Source organism: Bicyclus anynana, chromosome Z (assembly GCF_947172395.1).
Source record: "Bicyclus anynana chromosome Z, ilBicAnyn1.1, whole genome shotgun sequence".
NCBI lineage: Eukaryota > Metazoa > Arthropoda > Insecta > Lepidoptera > Nymphalidae > Bicyclus > Bicyclus anynana.
This window is the reverse complement of record NC_069110.1, coordinates 20,024,786-20,047,181: the sequence shown is the minus strand read 5'-3', so window position 1 is coordinate 20,047,181 and position 22,396 is coordinate 20,024,786. Positions and strand designations below refer to the sequence as shown.

The window sequence follows — 22,396 nt, the reverse complement described above, 5'->3', positions numbered from 1 at the left end:
GTTCGCTGGACAGCATAACACCCCGTGACCGCTCAAAGCTTGAGTCAGCCATCGGTCCACCTCCCCGTGATTTCAGTTTCCCATTCCGTCAGGGATTTTTCTCGCCGTTCATGTAAACTCAATTCTTTGTCCAAGAAAGATTGCGCGCGTTCTCTTATGAGTTTATCTATGGGGACAAAGCCTGCTATAAGAAGTGCTGCTGCTGTTCAGATTGTTCTGTATGCTCCGTTTATGTATATTGCCATTCGCCTCTGTACTGCCACTAGCTTTTTCCGATACAGTTCGACACTCATGGCTTTTTCGTAAATAGGCGCTCCGTATAGAATAACAGAGTGAGCTACTGAAGCTGAAGTTGAGGCTTCTATCAAGCCACACCCCAAGGTATTTAACGTGCTCTTTTGGAGCGGCTACCGTATCCTCGTCTACAAATTTTATTAGATCCAATTTTCGTCTACCGCTAAAGACAATAGTCTCGGTATTCTCAGGTGCTAGAGCAAGCTTCTTTTCCTACATCCATGCGTTGATTTGTTGGAGCGCAGCGTTTGCTCTGGCCATTAGAGATTTTTCCGTATTAGCAGACTACTAGCGCCCTGGTGCCTTTTTTGATTTCAAGCTCATTGCTGCTGACTTAATTTCCTCTGCGGTCACTTCGATCTTTTGGGAAGCGTCTTCTACGATCCGGCAAAAGTCATCGTGGATCGGAAAAAGGGCATCAATCTGATTACTTCCATATTAAGACTTAGAGGTTGTCGTCGCAGTTTATTGGTGACTATTCTGTAACCTAAGCCCCAAGTATATTTGTCTATTTTTTCGCAAAATTCTTTCCTCTGTTTTTCTTTTAACTGTGATATAGCCAGTTGGAGCGCTAGTTTTGTGGACTTGTATTCCTCTCTTATTTTACTTCTTCTTCGCTTTGTTCCTCTTTGTTGAAGACGTTTACGTACTTTTTTCGTCTCTGGCGAGTGTATTTTCGTCGACATTTTGTGCAAAACTCTCTCTTCTCTCTTATTTGTATACCGGTGCTTACTCGCGTATTCTTTTCTTGGACATAGCTTTTTCACATGCCTTTGTGGTGCCTTCTATTAGTTTTTTTCTTTTAAAAGACATTCTAAACATTTTTATCCAATTTGTCTAACCTCCAGCCTATTGGAAATTGATGTACAAGTTTTAATTCCATTTGGAGTATTTGGAACTTTATGTAAAGGTGTCCGCTCAAGCTGTACATCGTCCAGTACCTGCAATTCTGATACTCTCTGTCTTATGCTGGGACTGACGATGGTAATATCTGGAGTTAATTTCTTGGCATCTCTTTGGAAAGTCAGAGCTAGTCTTTCGTTGGCATTGATCATGTCTGCACTCGCGAGAATCTCCATTATTAACCGTCCTCTGGCATCTTCAGAATTTTTGGACCAAACGTGTGACGCTGCATTAAAGTCACCAGTTACAAGTATGTCTCCTCACTGTGACTGAATACTTGCGAACAGCTCATTTACGTCCTTTTAAATCTATTCAAAGGCATAATTTGGAGAGAAGTAACAGCTGTATACTGCAAGTCCAGATAATTGCACAGCTATGAACCGTTTTCTCGGGTCACCACATTCAGGCTAATTTCTTTGTTTAGGGAGACTACGGACGCGTCTCCTCTCAAATCCAATTGCCTTTTCCGGGCTTCTGCTATCTTTATATTCGATTCAGCAATTATGACGATGTCTATGTTATGGTCCATCGCAGTCACTGCGAGCAGGTCGTGGGCAGATCGCGTTCTGTCGAGGTTAATTTGTAGCACCTTCAAGATTCAGCCTGGTGCTCCACTCCCTGCTTTCGTACCCCGTTTTTTGGCTGTATTCTCTTCTGAAAGATGGACAATTTTTAGAGCCAATTCAGTGGTTGCTGTTGCTGTGACCTTTATCCTTGCATATAGCACAGGACGTCTCGTTTGAACAGCCTGTTGCTTTGTGGCCTTCAGTTCTACAATTGTAGCATTTATTGCTCCGGTCCTGACCTGGGCAACCTATGGAAATATGTCCGTAGGCAGGCACCTATAACACCTCTTTTTTTACAAGTAGGCAGATTGGGACTCTCATCCAGCCTATTGTAATTTTCTTTTCTTAAGTTAATTTTTCAGCTTCTTTTCTCGGTAGCTCGATTATGGCTGTTTTTACCCCGTAGCTGTTTTCCCACAAACTCTTTATACGGGACTTTCTTACTTTTTGTTTGAGCGTTTCCTCTATTTCTTCTCTTTCAACCGTGACATCCATCCCTTTTATAATGACGTCGGTTGTTTATTTTAATGCCCTCATGGTTAAGGTAAGACATAGTCATATTTTCTTTTACCTGTAAGACTCCTTTGTCTTGTCCCTTATCTATCTCGAGAAGAATATTTATTCCATTTCTTTGTCTTCCTCACTTTTGAAAAGAGGACTTCCTTCTTTCCTAATCCCGCTTTTACTTCTTTTAACACACTGGCGTAGTCCCTCAATTTAACTTCTACTAATAACGCTTTGGGCCTGGCTTTAGGTGTTTTTCGTTCCATTTTGGTAAGAAGTTTTTTATAACTTTTACCTTTCTTTTTCGGCATCTGCGTATTTTCGGAGTTCAAGTTTATTGGTGTTAGGTTCTCCGCCATATCAGTTTTCTTTTTAACTTGTCTTACCTCTGGCTTTCCTACTCTTTCATCGGATCTTTTACTCTCCGTGTTTTGTGTCTTTTTCTTTCGTTTTATTTCCTTCCAATCTGTTTCCGTACCTAGGTTGTCGTCCTATTCCAGTCCTGTTTCACCTTCGGTCGACGTATTTGTACCTTTGTCTTCTAAAGTCATAACTCTTTTAGCTCTTTTTGGAGTTCGTTCTACCTCGTCGTCGTCCTTCTCTGCTTTCATCCTACTAACATCCATAACACTACCACAGAGTTTTTGTAGTTCTCTAAGTTTTAGTATAACTTCGTTGGCGGTGTTTTTATCAGGCCCCTGTCTTTCCACCAATGAGTTGACAACTATAACGTTTCCAATCTCCTCTGTTTACTGGTGTGTTGGCGTGAAAAAGGTAAGGGGACGCATGATTGGCACTCGAGGCCCTTCATCTCCGGTAGATATTCCGTCTTCGGTTTCCGTATCAGTCCTACCGGTCATGGTTTTTGGTGGCGTACGTTGTAATAGGCCAGACCTGGCAAATGGTTTTTCACAGTTAAGCAAATAGCGCTGATACCATCAGATGTAAACCATGATCAACTTGCGTATAGCATTAAATCAGCCACAAGTGAAATCACGGGCTAGCAACCGCTAATAGCAGGGTTAAAGGATCCTTTAACAAGATGTAAACGCTCCCCTTCTCCGTTCACATTGACTCCCAGTTAGCCCACTAATAATGCAATGGCCGGACTATACGGATAACTCACCAACTGAACTTCCGAATCATTATCACTATTTTACCGTTGCACCATCACTATTTAACAATCACTATTTATTTATCACTGTAAACCAAATTGAAAGACGACTATCCATTTCAAGAACGCAATTACAACTCAACTGCTCAACTAGCAGACTACAGTGGGGGCAGGGTGCCTCACACTGTTAAGCGTACCGGCTACGCGCCGCGTATGTGGACGCGATGCTATTGGACGAGAGTCACGTGATCAACCTTTTACAGTCTCATTTATTTAAACAGTTAATAATTAAATCCCAATTACATGAAAACCTGATTCTAATATTATCACAATAATTATCGTAAGTTTTGCTAACCGACATACTTAATAAATTTGCATGCCGGTTTTTGCGACGTTAACCATTATTATAGTCACTACTCTACTACCACTATATTATCAATGATCTCTTATTGATCGTATTCTTCATTGAAGGTCGTGTCCGCACTGCAGTCCCTTCGATGCGTTGTTAACAATTTGCTTCCACATAGTCCGGTCCTCATCTTTTCTAATGGCTGTTGTTCCAGTGAGTGACTTAACCTGGTCAGACCAGCAGGTAGGTGATCGGCCGCGTGGTCGTATCCCTTCCACCTTGCCCATCACTATTACCACCTTAATATACCACGAGCTATATGGCCAAAGTAACTCAAATTCCTCTGATAACATACAGTTGAAAGTCTAGTGGAAATGCGAAGCTGTTTCAGTATCGAGATGTTTGTTCTTCTAGCGGTCCACGGTATACGAAGCATTCTTCTCCAACACCATATCTGTTCTATCTTCTTTCTGTCTGTGGCCCTTATCGTCCAGGCTTCGGCACCATAATGGAAAATTGAGAAGACTAAAGTTCTAACGAGACTCTTTTTGGTGTTATTGGAGACCTTTCTGCCAAATTGCTAAATTCTTAATAGTTTGGTCATAGCATTTTTGGAGATTTGGATGCGTCTTCTAATGTCCTGCTGTCTTTCTCTTCTGTCTAACAGTAAGGACCCGAGGTAGACAAACTCACTAACAAACTCCAGGTCTGAGAGCTGTCCGGTTCTCGCTTCTTTCCCCGTTCTGTCGTTTAGCATAACTTTTGTCTTTAACTTATTAATGCTAAGTCCGACTAACTCATTCTCTGCCTTTTGTTTTTTTTTTTAGTTTTTTTAGTTTGCGGAACAGGTGAGCAAGTTCCTGTTCAGATGCCGCAAAAAGCGTGGTGTCATCGGCGTACCGTAGGTTGTTAATCTTAACATCCCAAATGGAAATACCTCCCTCCCATGCTTCCAGGGTCTTTCTCATTATGTATTCCCCGTAGATATTCAATAGAATGGGAGACTGAATACATCCTTGTCTTACGCCCTTTCGTGGCTTAGAAGATCCAGAGATTATATCATTGATTCGCACCATGGATTCGCCTTCGCTGTATAGGTTTGCGAATGAGTTGTTGAGGAACGCCCATTTTCTTGATTTCGGAATCAAGAATCTTGGGTTCTCTACTGAAGATATCTTTTGACCTTGCGCGTCCGGAGGCCGAGATGTTGGCTATATCCTCACAGTATGAACGCCACCTCTCTGTTACCTGATCAATTTCAGTCAGTAGTGAGCCTTCATCGTTTTCAATAGCCCAGGTCCTTGGTTTGAGCTCTTTTGTTGTTTTCTTAATTTTAAGAAATAAGTCTGAAAATTACGAGCATGGTCTTCAATATCCTGACAAATGAAATTCAGATAATTCTCGTAATATCTACGGCATAAGCGTTTAATAGTCGCTGATATGTCGTGATATCTATAGTAGTCAAAGTCAACTTTGCCTTTTAGCAGATCTTTTCGCTGTTTAATGGCATTCCAAGTTTCCTCTGTTATCCATTCTTTTTTAGGAGCGTCTGCCGTTAACTCTTGGCTATCTTTTCGAGCTGTGTGTATGTCTTCTTTGATTGAGTCCCAGTTGCGGTCTACGTCAATATTGCAGTCTATGTTCAGGTTCGATACTTTCTCATCCCATGCATTGGTTGAATACTGCTAGTTGGTTTCGGTCAAGTCTTTTTCTAGGTTCCCAAACTATTCGCGAGCACTTCTTTAATTTTAACGCTACATCTGCCACCAACGATCACTCCCACAATCAGCCCTAGGATAGGTTTTGGTATTACTTACACATGATCTGCATCTTTTAGCAATAGCGATGTAGTCAATGATACAATCTGCAAATAAATCATTGACGTAAGATATTAGAATGATGAATTGAATTGAATTAAATGAAACCTAAATATTGGATGGCAGTTAATAAAAAGTAAAAGTGTAATAGTTTGTGTTAAACTATATTCAAAATGTATAAGTTTAACAAAAACTATAACACTTTTACTTTTCACAAAAACTGCTCATAATAGTTGTTCCCAATGCTAAGCGAGGAGCAACTATTTGACAAGTTTTCACATAATCTTCTATCAACCGTGAGAATGACAATAATAATCAAGTCTATATACCGTAGGTACAATGTATGTCGTTGGTTTGAATACAACTTATCCAATATCCAGATTTAATTCAATACAATTCAGCATTTTAATTCAATGATTCATTTGATTTATTTGCAGATTATATCATTGACAATGTAGTGGTAGTGGGTTTGGTAGTGACAATAATAATGGTTAATGCCACAAAAACCAGCATGCAAATTTATTAAGTATGTTGGTGAGTGAGTTATTTGATCGGTTAGCAAAGTCAATAATTATTATGATAATATTAGAATCAGTATTTCATGTAATTGGGATTTAATTATTTACTGTTTTAATAAATAAGACTGTAAAAGGTTGGTCGTGTGACTCTCGTCTAATAACATCGCGTCCACATGGCGCGTAGCCGGTATGCTTAACAGTGTGAGGCACCCTGCTTCCACTGTAGTCTGCTAGTTGAGCAGTTGAGCTGCAATCGTGTTCTCGAAATGGATAGTCGTCTTCCATTTGTTTTACAGTCATAGTTAAATAGTGATGGTGCAACGGTAAAATAGTGATAGTGATTCGGAAGTTCAGTTGGTGAGTTATTTGTATAGTCCGGCCATTGCATTGTTAGTGATTTAACTGGGAGTCAATGCGAGCGGAGAAGGGGAGCGTTGACATGTTGTAAATGGATCCTTTAACCCTGCTCTTAGCGGTTGCCAGCCCGTGATCACTCGTGGCTGCTTTACTGCTATACGCAAGTTGATCCTGGTTTACATCTGATAATATCACCGCTATACTTGATCAATATTGTAGTTAGAGGGTAGAACTGTATTAGTAAGTTATGCGGTTGTTCTGGTAATTAATTGATGGTGTTACTTTGTGTATCTGCCATCCTTGAAGCTTAGAACCTGCTCTGAGGCTACTCCTCCTTCTCCGTTATCAGAAGTGGAATTTAGTCTGTTCCACGTTAAGTACTTTAAATTGAAATTATATAACTTTATATGAATTAAATGAAATCAAATTAAAATTAAAATTTAGTGCAATATGCCACAATTACATTTTATTAAATAACTATGTCATAAGTAATGACTCGTGCGTCAAACTCACATTACACAATTCATTGAAGGTTCGATTGGCATGTCATTATCTGCCATAAATATTCAAATTTAAAACACTACCCTAAACTTTATACATATCTATGCATACATATATAGGGTATCTGACAACTTGTCAGACATTTGTAAAAGAAATATACGGCCACGACCAGAACTTCTTTATACAGTCAAAGCTGAAGTTAGCTCGTTGTGAGAAGACACGGTGGACTAAAGGGTTCTTATACTTTTACGTCTATGACAGAATGAGTATTTGAGTAAATTAAAATAAAAAAGCACTCGCATAATTCCACTGGACATTTTAAATTTGAAAAATAATTACTTAAAATTGACTAACATTTTAAATTCAATATGTTACAGAGATCTGAGTATAAGTTCAAGTTCATGCATTAGTATGTTGACCAAAGAGTCGTAATTTAAGATTGTTTCAGGGCTGTAATCCAATGAATGGAGGATAGTATAATAATGTATTGTTATATTTCATTTCATGATAGCAGGCTCTGGGTATCTGATCACGAGTGATCTACAAGTACCTTCAAAAAACTCATGCATGATTCATTATGTTTCGGTTTAAAGATATTTATTTCTCCAAAAAAGAACGTACTGTTCACTTAACTTAGAGTTAACATATCGCCATTTTTGCAGACAGCATGCATTATTGTAACAAAATTTTAATTACATTGTTTTTTCAATATTTTGTCCAAGTTTGTGAGGATGTAGGATTTAATCGATTTCTTGAATGCTTTTATGTTGTTTAACTCCTTAATGGAGTTTGGCAGATTGTTATATAACTGAGCACTCTCACATAATATGTTTTTATTTCCATAGGTTTTTGTCCGTGGTCGCCAAATATTGATTTTATATTTATTCCTGAGATTGAGTTTGTTAGTCCTATGCTTAAATGTTATAGTAGAATGTAGTGTGTTGGTCATGATTTTTTAAATTATGAGACAGGTATTGTATGTGTATAGTTGCGTGATATTGAACAGTTTTGTTTTAGTGTAAAGATCTTTTGTTGGTGTGTAAAAATTGTAATGAAATAGTTTAATTACATATAATACATACTCCTTATAAGTTTGGTTTTGACATCGGCTCACTGCTGTGCTCGAGTCTCCTCTCAGAATGAGAGGGGTTAGGCCAATAGTCCACCACGCTGGCCCAATGCGGATTGACAGACTTCACACACGCAGAGAATTAAGAAATTCTCTGGTGTGCAGGTTTCCTCACGATGTTTTTCCTACGCGACTTACTCCTTCTCGGATGTATTCCGTATGGAAGAATACGATCTCTTCATTGAGAAATATAAAGTAGACCCCCTAAGGGCAATAGGCGAGCACAGTATCATGCTCCGCGCGATCGAAAACTATAAGAATTTTCTAAATGGCTCATAACGGTAGATTAAAACCACATTCCCTGACTGTCGGCTTCTTCAATGCAGACGGGCTCACCGATAAATTACTCGAGGTCCGCGAATGGATAAGCGACCACAAACCGGACATCTTTTTGGTGCAAGAGACCTTCTTGAAACCTAGCCTTCGCGATCCCAAAATAGGGAATTACCTAATGATTAGAAACGACCGGACCACCCAAAGGAAGGGAGGTACAGCGATATATCACAGAAGGGCTCTTCACTGCACTCCTCTCGATCCTCCCGAGCTTACTAACATGGAAGTCTCAGTATGTCAGGTCAGTATGACCGGCCATCCGCCGATCACACTGGTTTCAGTTTACCAACCCTGCGGTAAACGTCTCTTAGAGAGTGACATTCAGACACTCCTCTCCTTAAGTGACTCCGTCATTTTGGCCGGTGACTTTAACGCTAAACATACAAGTTGGTTTAACGCTTATAATAATACTAGCGGCAACACTCTAAGAAGACTGACTAACCGCGACGATGCTAATTTCATTTTGCTAACCCCCGACAAACCAACACGGTACCCGAGACTGACGGACACACGAAACCAAACTCCGAGCGTACTGGATCTGGCACTCCTAAAGAACATCACTCTTGAAGTGAGTCCTCTGGAGGTGTTCTCGGATCTGGCCTCGGACTCGGACCACAGACCAGTTATACTGCAACTTGGCTCCCCGCCCTCCACGACCCCCCCGACCAAAACTATAATTAATTACGGGAGACTCTCTGAGCGTCTCAAGTCCTTGGCTTCACAGCACCTAGATCAAATCCCTGACGAGATAGAAACGTTAAGCGAAGCGCTCGCAGCTTCTTCAAACCTAAACGGTCACATTCGCGAAGCAATAAAAGATTGCACCAAGGAGGTCCCTGCCTTCAGCAAGGCCCCCCTGTCGTCGGACCTACGGGCCCTACTAACGGATAGAAACGCCCAGCAAAGACGCTACGAATCTGAACCGACCCGACAAAACGCGAGTCTACTTTGGACTCTCGGAAGACGGTGCAAGCGTCGCTTGCGCTGGCGTTATGACAGACAATGGGACGACCGACTGAGAGAGCTCGAGCCATCGCACGTAGCCTTCTACGACGTGGCAAGATATCTCAAAGCCGACCGTCTCGCAGCCACCCCACCTCTCAAACGCCCTGGCCTCCCAAACGCGATCGAGGACATCGATAAGGCCGAATGCCTAGCCGACAGTCTGGAAACCCAGTGCACTCCAAGCACTACGGCATTTGTAAAATCACACGCGAAAAAAGTGAAGTCCGAACTCACTTCTATCTTATCTCGCCCCCCGGACGGACTCGAAATTACCCCTACGTCATGCGAGGAAGTCTCTGCGGTTATCAAGGGCTTGCGCAAAAAGAAGGCTCCGGGGCCTGATACGATTAGCAACAAAGCTTTAAAGCTTCTCCCGGTCCAGATAATCAACCTCCTGGTGAACATCTTCAATGTTCTCCTAGCTCACTGCGCCTTCCCAGACGCATGGAAAGAAGCTACGGTCATTGGCATCCACAAGCCTGGTAAACTCCGCGACCTCCCGACTAGCTACCGCCCAATTAGTTTTCTCAACACCATTGGCAAGGTGTATGAGATAATCATTTTGAATCGTCTCAAAGCCATTTGCGATGAAAAGCAACTTCTCATCAAACAACAGTTTGGATTTCGATGTAAACACTCATGTGTTCATCAAGTGCACCGCCTCACGGAGCACATTCTAACCGGTTTTAATACATTTCATAACCCCATCGCCACCGGGGAGCTCTTCTTTGACGTAGCTAAAGCGTTTGACCGTGTCTGGCACGAAGGCTTGATATTCAAACTAAACCGTTTCGGCGTACCAAACAAAATGGTACGCTTGCTACACAGCTTTCTGTCCAACCGCACCTTCAGGTACCGTATAGACGGCACTCTCTCTTCACCCAGACAGATTCGCGCAGGAGTCCCTCAGGGCTCCGTGCTCTCCCCGCTTTTATACTCGCTCTTCACAAGCGACATTCCCACCGACCACCCGGGCGTACACGTCGCCCAGTTTGCGGACGACACCGCACTGTACGCGAAGGCAGTAAACCGGGTCCACATTAGAGCCCGCCTCCAGAAGGCGGTAGACATTATAGGTAAATGGTTCCGCCTTTAGCGTATAGAAGTCAACCCAGAGAAAAGCGCAGCCGTGCTTTTCACTGGCAAAGCAGTCTCCCGTCTCAAGTCCGGACTCAAAGAAGTCTCCCTTTACGGAGCACCCATCCCCTGGCAACGTACTGCCAAGTACCTAGGCGTCACCTTCGATAACCGCATGAGCTTCTCCATGCACGTTAACAAAGCGAGAAAAAAGGCCGCATACGTAATGCACCGTCATTACGCTATGATAAATAAGAAAAGTAAATTGTCCCTCCGCTCAAAGCTAACGCTTTATAAAACTACGATCCGTCCGATCTTAACCTACGCTAGTGTAGTGTTTGCCCACCGTCCCAAAGCGACCCTTAGGCCGCTTCAAACCCTACAAAATCGTTTTCTGCGTCAAATCACGGGCGCGCCGTGGTTCTTACGCAATAATGACCTCCATAGAGATCTAGAATTACCGACAATAGCTAAGTACATGAAACAGCTCTCTCAAAACTATTTTGACAGAGCTGCCATCCATCCCAACCAACTAGTGGTTGAGGCCTGCAATTACACTCCCAACCTAAACGCTAACTGCAAGCAGAGGCGTCCCAAGAACGTCCTTTACGATCCAGACGATGACATAACAACCGACAATGCTTCCCAGGCAACACAATCACAAGCTGCACAGCGTCTTCGCCGGCGAAGACGAGGTTCCCGATATCTAACGTCACCCGGACGTGGGTTTTCTAACTCACGATCTTGGGGGCGTCCGGACTGATTCACTCAGGTCACGGTTACCTCCTCCAGAATGGCCCTCTAAGCCGAGGTCCGAGTCTCATAGGAGACGCCCTTAGAGAGCCGTTCCGTCCTCTATCTTTCTTTCAGCCTTCGGGTCACATCAGGCGATGCTTCTGCGCTCGCCCAACCCCCCCGGTGACGCCGTAGTGGTTCCGCAGGGAGCTATCGGCACCTACTCAGACAGGAAAAAAAAAAAAAAAAGATGTTTTTCCTTCACCGTTTGAGACATGTGATATTTAATATCCTAAAATACACACAACTGAAAAGTTGGAGGTGCATGCCCCGGACCGGATTCGGACCCACTTTCCTTTTTAGGAAGCTTTTTCGTGGCTTAACCACTGAACCGATTAAATTTAGTAAACAGATTTAATTTCACCATAATTGTACAATATCTTATCTCAGCCATTAAAACTCATATACAAGAACTACGAGTTAAAATAATAAATTATAAGTAAAAAAACTTTTTAAAAAAGCTATTATTAAAATGCTCTAAAAAGAAGAAAATATTTTTTTCTTTCAACATTTTAACTATCAAGTTATAACCTCATTATGTACAACTTAAATGAAAAATTATCTATCAGCATTAAATTAGAATTGGAAATATAATAAAGTTACCAGATCAATTTAAATAATTAGATTGGTACTAGTTTATTTTCAAATTGCGCGACAAGCTTTTATTGTCATTTAAGTAACTTTTTTTCAAGATTTTATTTTACGACTTTGTTTAAATTTTTCATGTCATAGTCATACTAATTTACAGCTTTCTAGTAGTAATAGTCCTGCGCTATGCCGCGGACGGACGGACAGACAGACGGACATGGCGAAACTATAAGTATTTCTTGTGGACATGGACTATGGAACCCTAAAAATTAAAACCGACTTCAAAACATAAACGTACCCACGAAACTAAAAAGGGAAAACTTTATTAAAAAAAAAAAGTAAAACCGATTTAAAAATCACAAAAATGTTTCTACTAAACTAAAAAGTAAAAATAACATCGTATGTGCTACCTTCTGATCAGTATGAAGGCGGTACCAAGTTAGTGCTGCGTTAAAAAGCCGTTCCTAAAAATCCTAAATCTTTATGGTTTAAACGTTTAACCACTTAGTAGAAAAATTTTTGTGATTTTGAAGTCGGTTGTATGTTTTTAATAAAATATTTTATTTTAGTATTTTTAGTGGTAAAATATTACAAGTGTAAAACAATAGTAATCATTTTGATTATAAAACCACGATGTTATTTTCTTACATTTGTTTTTCTTATTACGTACAATTAACCAAACAAAATTTAAAAATTTTACTTTAATCTTTACTCGTATACATCACTCCCCGTTTAACCCTACGAAATATAAATATTCTAAATGTTATTTGTATATATATATATAGGTATAGATGTAAAGTTCTTATCAATATAAACTCATTATCAACCTATATTCGGCTCACTGCTGAGCTCGAGTCTCCTCTCAGAATGAGAGGGGTTAGGCCAATGGTCCAATACGCTGGCCCAACGCGGATTGGCAGACTTCATACACGCAGAGAATTAAGAAAATTCTGAGGTATGCAGGTTTCCTCACGATGTTTTCCTTAACCGTTTGAAACACGTGATATTTAATTTCTTAAAATGCACACAACTGAAAAATTGGAGGTGCATCCCCGGACCGGATTCGAACCCACACCCTCCGGAATCGGAGGCAGGATTGGCACGAGGTGGACTATTGGCCAAACCCCTCTCATTCTGAGAGGAGTCTCGAGCTCAGCAGTGAGAGCCGAATATGGGTTGAACGAACGAACGGTTCACTTTGAAGTCAGTCCCAAGCCCGTGTGGTGTTGATTTCACACGTTAGTGAATAAATCACATAAAATAAAAAAAAATGTCTGAGAAACAAAAATCTTTATGATAGTACCGCCTTGAATTAATATATCACCGGCTTGACTCCTCCTTTAAAGTGATCAAACTGTGGAAGTGGTGGAAAATACTATTAATGTTAGTTTTCCCTTTTTAGTTTCGTGGAACCGTTTGTGTTTAGAAGTCGGTTGTAATTTTTTTTAAATAATTATCATACTTTCGATACACCTTTATTAGAGGAGTGCCGTTAGACATAAAAATGGTAAAACCTCCAATGAATCTTTATATAAACTTTGGAAATGTGTAATAGTGTATAGAGAAATGTAAAAAAAAAATGCGAGCTCTCTAATTTTTTGAAATTTCCCTTCTTTAATATTTGTTTCACACGCGTAGTTCCCGCATTCTAAAATACAGTAATAAGATATAGCTTATAACACTTAGAAATAGTGGCTTTCTAGTGGTAAGAACATTTTCAAAATCGGTCCTCTTATTAAAAAGTTATGCTCTTACATTAAAATTAACGGGTAAACAATCTACATCCCTGCTTTTCTACTTTTATGTTTGGGATTGTTTTTTCAAATTTATATGGAACCGTATTTGGAATCTGCCTTTTCCAATAAAAAATATTTAAATCAGATCACTCAGTAAAAAGTTATGCTTGGTCATCACTGGCAACACGCACTGTTCAAAGACTTTTGTCTTCAGGCACTGAGAAATTTCGGATGAATAGATGTCGCAAAGTGCCGAATGCAGCCCAGTCAAGTTGGATTCGGTTGGTTTACCTCTTTCTCGAAATTGTGGAGCGATACATGAGCATTACAAATTATTTTCGTTTTGGCCATGTTCATTTTCAGGCCCACTTGTTACATTATAATGTTACATTATAATAAATGGGTAAAAAATCAATCATCCCCTGTTTTCCTTTAGGGTATTGTTATTCCAAATTTATTTGGATCCATCTTCAAAATATACTCTTTCTGACAAAAAATTAAAAGTTATGGTTGGTTTTATATTACAACTAGCTGACTCCGCGCGGTTTCACCTGCGTGGTTCCCATTCCCGTAGGAATACGGGGATAATAAAGCCTACTATATAGCCTTCCTCGATAAATAGGCTATTTAACACTGAATTAATTTATCAAATCGGACCACTAGTTCCTGAGATTAGCGCGTTCAACCAAACTAACAAACGCTTAAGCCCTTATAATATTACTAGCGAACGCCCGCGACTTCGTCCGCGTAAAAATCAATGTCAACTTACAAACACATCCGTCTATTTATATATTTGCAAACTTTTTAACGAATACCTGATAAATAGTCCACTAATCATTTTACATTTACAAATGTACCTAATGAGGGACTTTTCATATAAACTTTCTACCCATACTTCACCCGTTTTTGATTTTATTTTCGTATTATTCTTCGTATTATGGTCTCAAAAAAAACTTGGCACAGTTTTATTTGAATTCAATTAGTGGTATCAGCGCCCGGTCAAAAAAGGCAGACAGACAGACAAAAAATAACAATAAAGGATTTTAGGCTTCAGTATCGGTCATAATTAAATAAATGCCCTCCTACAATTTTTTTCATAATATTCAATAGCGGACCCGGTCAAGGTTCTCTTTTACTTATGTATACTTCTTCCCTACCCCTAACTTACCCCTACCCCTACCCTACCCCTACCGTGCCCTACTCTACCCGTACCTCTACCCTACCTCTACCATATCCTACCCTACCCCTACCCTACCCATGCCCTACCGCTACCCTACCCCTATTCTACCCTAACTTACCCTACCCTACCCCTACCCCTACCCTACCCTACACCATCCCTACCTTACCCTACCCTACCCCTAACCTACCCCTAACCTATCCCTACCCTAACCCTACCCTTAGCAAAATCGGTCCAGCGCTTTGAGCGTGGTGCGTTCTTCAGCTCTTTTTTAAGCCTCTGTTTGTTTTTAGGCCCCTTGAGAGAGAGCTAAAAGAGTAAATAGCTCTTTAGCTTCGAGTCTACTTCTATCAAGAAGTCTTCGTTTTTAGAACTTCGAGCCCTAATTTAGGACTAGCTTTTTGAAAAGGCTCGCGTCTTTTCATAAAGGCTAAAAGGCTAAAAGCCTAAAGGACTCTGAGTCCTAAAGAGTTTAGGCTTTTTTTATTCTGAAGAAATTTAGTACACACGTTTATTATGGATGAGAATGTATGGTAAGCTGTGTGACGTTATTCTAAATCCAATATGGCAGACTATGTTTTCTATGCATCCCTACAATATGAGTATTGAATGAAAGGGCTTGATGAGAGTTTTTTTTAAATTTGGAGTTTTAAATCTGTTTTCGTCATTCATGCAATGCCTAGATATCGATTTTGAAAGAAATCGGTGCAGAAATAAGAAATCTCAAAATGGCGATTTTATATTTCAGAATCTGAAGTATAAAACTAATAAAATAAAAAGTATAAAATCACCATTCATACAATGCTCAAAAATATCAATTTTGAACAAAATCGGTGCAGGAATACGAAATTTCAAAATGGCGGTTTTTTTAAATAATAACTTACCTGTATGTCAAACACAGAAATATCGCTAAATAAACATAAAATATTAAATGGCGATTTTTGCCAATTCATTGTAAACCTCGATCCAATAAAAAGGTTAGTCTTAATCAGAAGACCAGAGTCTAAACTACGACTACAAATAAATTAATGAAAGAAATAAAAAACCCGACTGCATAAAGTATATAAAAAACTGAAAAGAAAAAAAACAAGCTCAGTCCAGAAGTGTAGAAAGCAATTAGAAAACAGTCGGGACCTATTAAATAATGTAGGACGAAAATCATTCTATCCAATATCTAAGGTCCCGGCATTTTTCTAATTGCTTTCTATACTTCTGGACTGAGCTTGTTTTTTTTCTTTTCTGTTTTTTATATACTTTATGCAGTCGGGTTTTTTTATTTCTTTAATTAATATATTTATTTCACACTTTTTAGTTACGATAGATGGTTAATTTCGGATTTGTTTATTACGTTTATTACAAAGTACGATAATTTATACGTCCAACCGAGGTTAAGCAAATATTCAAAAAAATCTACGAAACGCTCGGTGGGCGAATCCGACTCGCACTTAGCCGATTTTTATAATCAATATATTTAATTTAGTCTATTTTATAACTTCACTTCACAAACCTGCTCGCATCTATAGTTATTTGCCTCGAGTATTTTGTATAGATAACTAATAAATAACGTTTTTCTAATTGTAGTATTTTTTTAAACATAGCCATGATGTACCATTTTAGATTCCTCACAAAAAACTCTTGAATTTGATACACAAATTGCAATATTAGGAAAAAAAATCACCTCGAGTCTATAGCGTCTTACAGCCGTCTTGTTATTTTTTTTTAGTTTCACCTATCTAAGAACACTTGGGTTATTGAGACAAATCTAACGATATCCTAATTACATAAATCCGTTCAGTGGTTTGGAAGTTATGAGGTAATAAAGAATATTACATACATACATACATACATACATACATACATACATACAAGATACGCGCGAAAAACAACCCCTCTTGCAGTCGGGTAATTAAGCCCTGAAATAGGACTCGAGTCTAAAAAAGGGCTCGAGCCTTTCTTACGACTCGAGTCTTTTTAAAAGGCTCTCCATTCGCCGAGCCCTAAAAAGACTCCGAGTCCTCAACATCAGGGCTAAAGGGTTGGAGTCTTTAGGAACACTAGTTACAACCGATCTAGGTAGAATCAGTAGTTCGTATCAATACAAATTGATCAAAACCAATCACAAGGAAGCTACTGTTAACCAATTAAGAGTTCCATTAGCTGTGCCTTGTCTTCATCACCAGACTCCTGATGGCTATCACAACCCATATAAGTGCAAAGTCCTTATCAATATAAATTGAAATTGAATACAAATTGAATTGAAGCCCAATTGCAAGGTAGCGACTGTAAGCCGTCCAGGAGTTCCATTAACTGTCCCTTGACTTCATCAACAGACTCCTAACGACAGTCACATCCCATCTAACTGCTAAGTCCTCATGAATACAAATTGTCTGAGCCCAATCACGAGGTAGTTATTGTAAACCATTGAGGAGTTCTATTTACTGTCCTTTGTCTACATCATCCGACCCCTAATGACATTCATAACCCAGCTAGGTGGAAAGTCCTCATCAATATAAATTATTCAAACCCAATCACAATTTAGCTGCTGTAAAAAGTTGAGGAATTCCATTACCTGTCCTTTATCTTCATCATCAGACCTCTAATGATAGTCATAATCCATGTAGGTGGAATCATCTCATCAATATGAATCAATCAAGCCCAATCACAAGGTAGTTACTGTAAATTGTTAAAGAGTTCCCTCGTCTGTTTCGGATCCATCATTAGATCGACTCTAGACCTTCATTAAGTTGTAGTGGTTCAAATGTTTAAAAAATTTAAAACGCTCGTCGATTTTCAGCAGTAAGTACCAATAGTTATATACATTATTATACGATTAGCACTAATAGTTTCCATAATATTATTTATTGTCTGTTTGTCAAGTTCCTCTTGTATTTTCGTAATTAAAAATGCCACCGATTTTTCACCGATCTTTGATTATTATGAAATGTAAGTTAGTTCAATTACAAGTCACAACAATAACGAGTTCCAAAAATTTTAAACGTCAGTAGGTTATTGTTCCTTGTTTTTCTTAAAGGGGTATGGCAATATTTGTATTTCCTCAATCTACAGGGTATTTTGATAATAATATACAGGTTGTATTTAGTTTGTTATAGTAGAGCCGAAGAGGGGATTTCTGCAGTAGCTCGAGCGTGGCAGTTGAATAAGAGACTTGCACCTTGCACGTTGTTGAGTACCTACACCAAGTATGAGCTATATTGCTGGATACGTTTAGTTTACCAAAAAATAAATTGACTTCAAAAATACTCATACAGCACGTCAGATAAGTATATAGCATATTAGTATATAGCAGATTAGTATATCTAAAAAGTAATGGAATGGGAGGGTTCCAAAGTAACAAAATAAAGCCCTTATAATTCAATATTCGAGCCATAAGTGCGGTTAATTTTTTACTTATTTTGAAGAAATAATCTTAAAAATAATCGGTAACATTTTCTGATAATTCCAGTAAGCTGACGTAATCAAAGTTTTTTTTCTGAAAGCGAAATAATGTATATTTCCTATCATCTAATCTACCAGTGAGCCGTAATAGCCCAGTGGATACGACCTCTGCCTTCGTTTCCTGAGGGTGTAGGTTCGAATCCGGTCCGCCTCCTCCAACTTTTCAGTTGTGTGTATTTTTTAGAATTTAATTTTCTTAACTCTCTGCGTGTGTGAAGTCTGCCAATACGCATTGGCCCAGCGCGGTCGACTATTGGCCTAACCTCTCTCATTCTGTGAGGAGATTTGAGCTCAGCAGTGAGCCGAATATGGGTTGATGAATCTACCAAATCTAATCAGTCCCTATGGCGCTTTAGTAACTATATATAACTATATCAGGCACAGGTTCGAACCAGCATGGAGTACAGCAATCACCTACGGGATGGCTCTGCTAAATACCAACTCGCTGCATTAGACTCGGTTGATCGTCGCGCTAGATGAACCGTTGACACGGCTAAAATTGCAAAGTCTACGATACCGACGCAACGTCGCCTATCGTTCCTCATTCCCCATTTTACCACAGAACAGTGAGACGCCGTGAAAAATGGCATCCTTTCGTTGTTGACGTCCAGTCAACCCGCACGAAACGTTTTGCGTCAACGTTCCTAATAAGAACTGCGGCCTTATTATGTATCTCAGTGTACCATTCAAACAAAGAGTCACTACATCGATTTTCGTCGTATTTTAATTTTTGTGATAATTTAACATGGTTATTTCTACGAAATGGCCTTGACTGCGCTATTTTAGTCATCAAGTGGCAATGATGTTTTGTTTTACGAATAATCTATTATGAATATTTCAAGAAAATTACGTAAATACCAGTTTTTTGTTAAAATACCGTCAATACTTGCTACTTTCAATATTATACTAATGTAACTTTACGTAAAATGACGATAATTACGTAATTTCGTTGATAAACCCATGTTAGATATTTGCAAAAACAAAAATACGATGAAAAACGATGTAGTGACTGAATATACGAATGGTAACTACACCGAGATACATAATAACCCTGCTGCTAAGTTATGGAATGCCCTTCCTTTGTCTGTGTTTCCTGTCACGTACAATTTGTGCACCTTCAAGGCAGGAGTAAATGGGTATCTTCTAGGCAAGCGCGTTTCATCTTAGACCTCATCATTGTTTTCCATCAGGCCTGATAGTGGTCAAACGTAAGCCTTCATAAAAAATAAAAAACTGCACATTTAGGATCCCGGTTTCCTCTACTATTATGTTGGTACCACACTTTGTAGACTTTGGCATAGATTTTTTTTTTTACTTGTCACTGTTCCGTGGTTTTGAACTGTTTCTATTATGAATTATATTTCTTGCGCCCTGATAATTTCCTGGGATTGTATGTATCACTTGAATGTTGTATTTATGAATTATCAAAGTTTTGGTGTAATATTTTGGATATAATAGGGATGATGAGAGTTTTTTTTAATTGTATATAAATTAAGAGTATGCTATTAGTAAAGCAATTTTGTAAAAGTAACAGGGTATCTGCGATCATTACTTTCGGAGCTACAGGGATTTAAAGGGTCAGATTGCGGTACTGTCGCAGATTCCTGAAAAACGCCTCATACAAAATGGAACGAATTAATGACGTCGTAGGTACATATCTTTGTTATTTGTGCGTTCATGTTTATAGTTTATGTATTAAAAAATGTCATATTTAATGTAAGCGAGCTAAAACTGTATGAATTTTCATCTAATTACGACAAAAGATTTTTAATAGATTTGAAATTTTATAATATTTTGCAAATATCCAGACAATCTTTGTTTTTTATGTATAAATTAGTTAACAATGACCATAATTATCCGAATGCATAATAAAAATTAATATATTCAAACCTAATCATCATCCCCATTACTTTTTCGAAGAGCACAAATATATCGTGTTAACTGTTTGACAACCGGAACCGCTAGTAACAAAAGAATGAATACTACCTTTCTTAATAATTTTTAAGCCTGAATAGTTCAACGATGAAGGGGCCGATTCAACGCCAAGAGGTCGTGGGTTCAATTCTCACCTTTTCTGACTAATAATACAATATGGAACTTAAGCTAACTTATCCTAATAACTATACAAATCATGCCCTGACTAATTGGAGGGGAATGGGAATAATGGTCATATATAAAACACGTGACAAATATTCTTTATAAAATATGTATATTTACCCATATATTGCGTATAAACTCGGAGCCCACTGACAGTGTTTCTACGCCAGGCCTTTTGTTATATGCAAGTCTTGGATCTGTCCAGAACTGTCTAAAGTAGAAATCCAATGTAAAGTCCTGAAACATTTCATTGTATAAAGCATTCTGTTCTGAACATTCAAGTACATACACACAATGCATGACACCTCGTTTACATTGATCGTGATAGCTTTTAATTATGAATGTGAACATTTGAAAAAGATTTGACATCATGGCAGCCTAGGTCTTGTACGAATTTGTTTGCAGTACCCTTAGCTCGTTGTTGTGCACCTAGGCAGCAAGGATATCGAATATAAAAACACTATAATATTTGCTAATATTGTAGTAAACTCATAATATGTAATACTACTGTTTAATAACTGTAAAGTTTACATTAGAAATGCTTGCTGTAGGTAAATGTCTCAATTGGACCACTATAAAAAATAATATTTTTCATAATATGACCTTATAGTGTTTCAATATTAACATTCTATCAACGCGTGCGAAAAGTGACATATAGTACTGAGGGTAGTGCTAATCACATATGCATTTTAAAACAGTGACTTAATCATACAAAAAATTTAGTTATCGAATAATTTCCGTTTTTGTACCGACAATGAACGATGCCTTTTGATGTTACAATTTGTTAGTAAATACTCGAAATAAAGATATTATTGACTTTCGAATCGTATGAATAAGGAAACATTACAAACCGTATTAGTAAACGTGTGCCAGACAAATCGCGAGCCGTTCTAAGGACATTCTGAGGAGAAAACCTTAAATGACTGGGATACTACTACGTGGTTACACGTGGTGGTACCTTGTACAGCTCTAGTACAAGGTTTACACGTGGTTTACACGTACACGTTTCGTAAATAAATAATTAATAGATATTATAGTATAATGTTATTATTCCCTTCCTGACACAATATTTTCCACTTTGCAATTCTCAAAATAATGTGGTATTGGTTATATTTTTTTATTATTTAAATTTTAGACTCACAGGTCGTAGTCATATTGTAATAAAAAAATCATTTTAGCGTAATTTACAGTAAGAGAAAAAGACAAACGGTATTTTTCCTTGTCCATAAGCATGAATACTCGAGTATTCACTATATATAAACATTATGTTTAGATACGTACAAGGCCACCATAAAAAGCTCAAGCAACGTATTCAATATTGAACAAATTACGATATAAAAGATAAATATTTAATTACATCACTGATAGAAATTATTGTAATATGCTAAGTAAAAGGAATACTTAATGTAATTAAAATGAATACGGAGCTTAAGTAATGATCGAGCAACATTTATAAATGAAAATGAATTTGTTTCACATTGAATTTGGAACAAATGAATTTCGTCTGCCATGTGTCAATTATTTAACAGTTAATATACAAAATAATGATATAAAATACAAATATAAAAAGTACGCGCAACTATCGGAGCTATTTAAGGAAAAATATTTGTAGTTTTTTTTTTACATTATTATTTTATTTTTGATTATGTCTTTACAAATCACATTAAATTAATTTATAAAAGATAACTGGAATCAGTCAAAATTAGAAATAAGAATTATCATTACAATTGCCATGTCTCGATATGACTAATATTTTTATCCCCTCCAACTAGTCGGGAAATACTGTTTTAGAAGAGAGTATGACAATAGACCAACGGGGCGGGGATCGGACTACCACCCCTCGGTGAAGAGTCCGACCACTTTACCGTTGAGAAGATATTTTTTTAAACTATTTTCTTATTAAATCTTTTATTATTATCAAGCTTCATGTCATCCGATCCTGTTAATAATAGAATCTGTTGAAGTAGTACATAAGATGGCAAACGTAAGGAAGGGCATTGTAATAACAAATTTGCAACAGACCGATTTTAAAATAAAGCGTGTAAAATATATTTTAATGGAAGTAATAGTTAAATATTTT

The 22,396-nt window shown here is 38.3% G+C and overlaps 1 protein-coding gene across 1 annotated transcript in view; it reads right to left on the bottom strand.

Annotated features, from left to right (window-relative positions):
• Window positions 1-22,396, bottom strand: part of LOC112048660 (gamma-aminobutyric acid receptor subunit beta) — a 211,616-nt gene that overhangs the window by 25,296 nt on the left and 163,924 nt on the right. Inside the window, exon 4 of the mRNA XM_024086296.2 lies at window positions 20,437-20,553. Coding sequence (XP_023942064.1) covers window positions 20,437-20,553 — 117 coding nt within the window. The remainder of the gene's footprint in view (window positions 1-20,436; window positions 20,554-22,396) is intronic.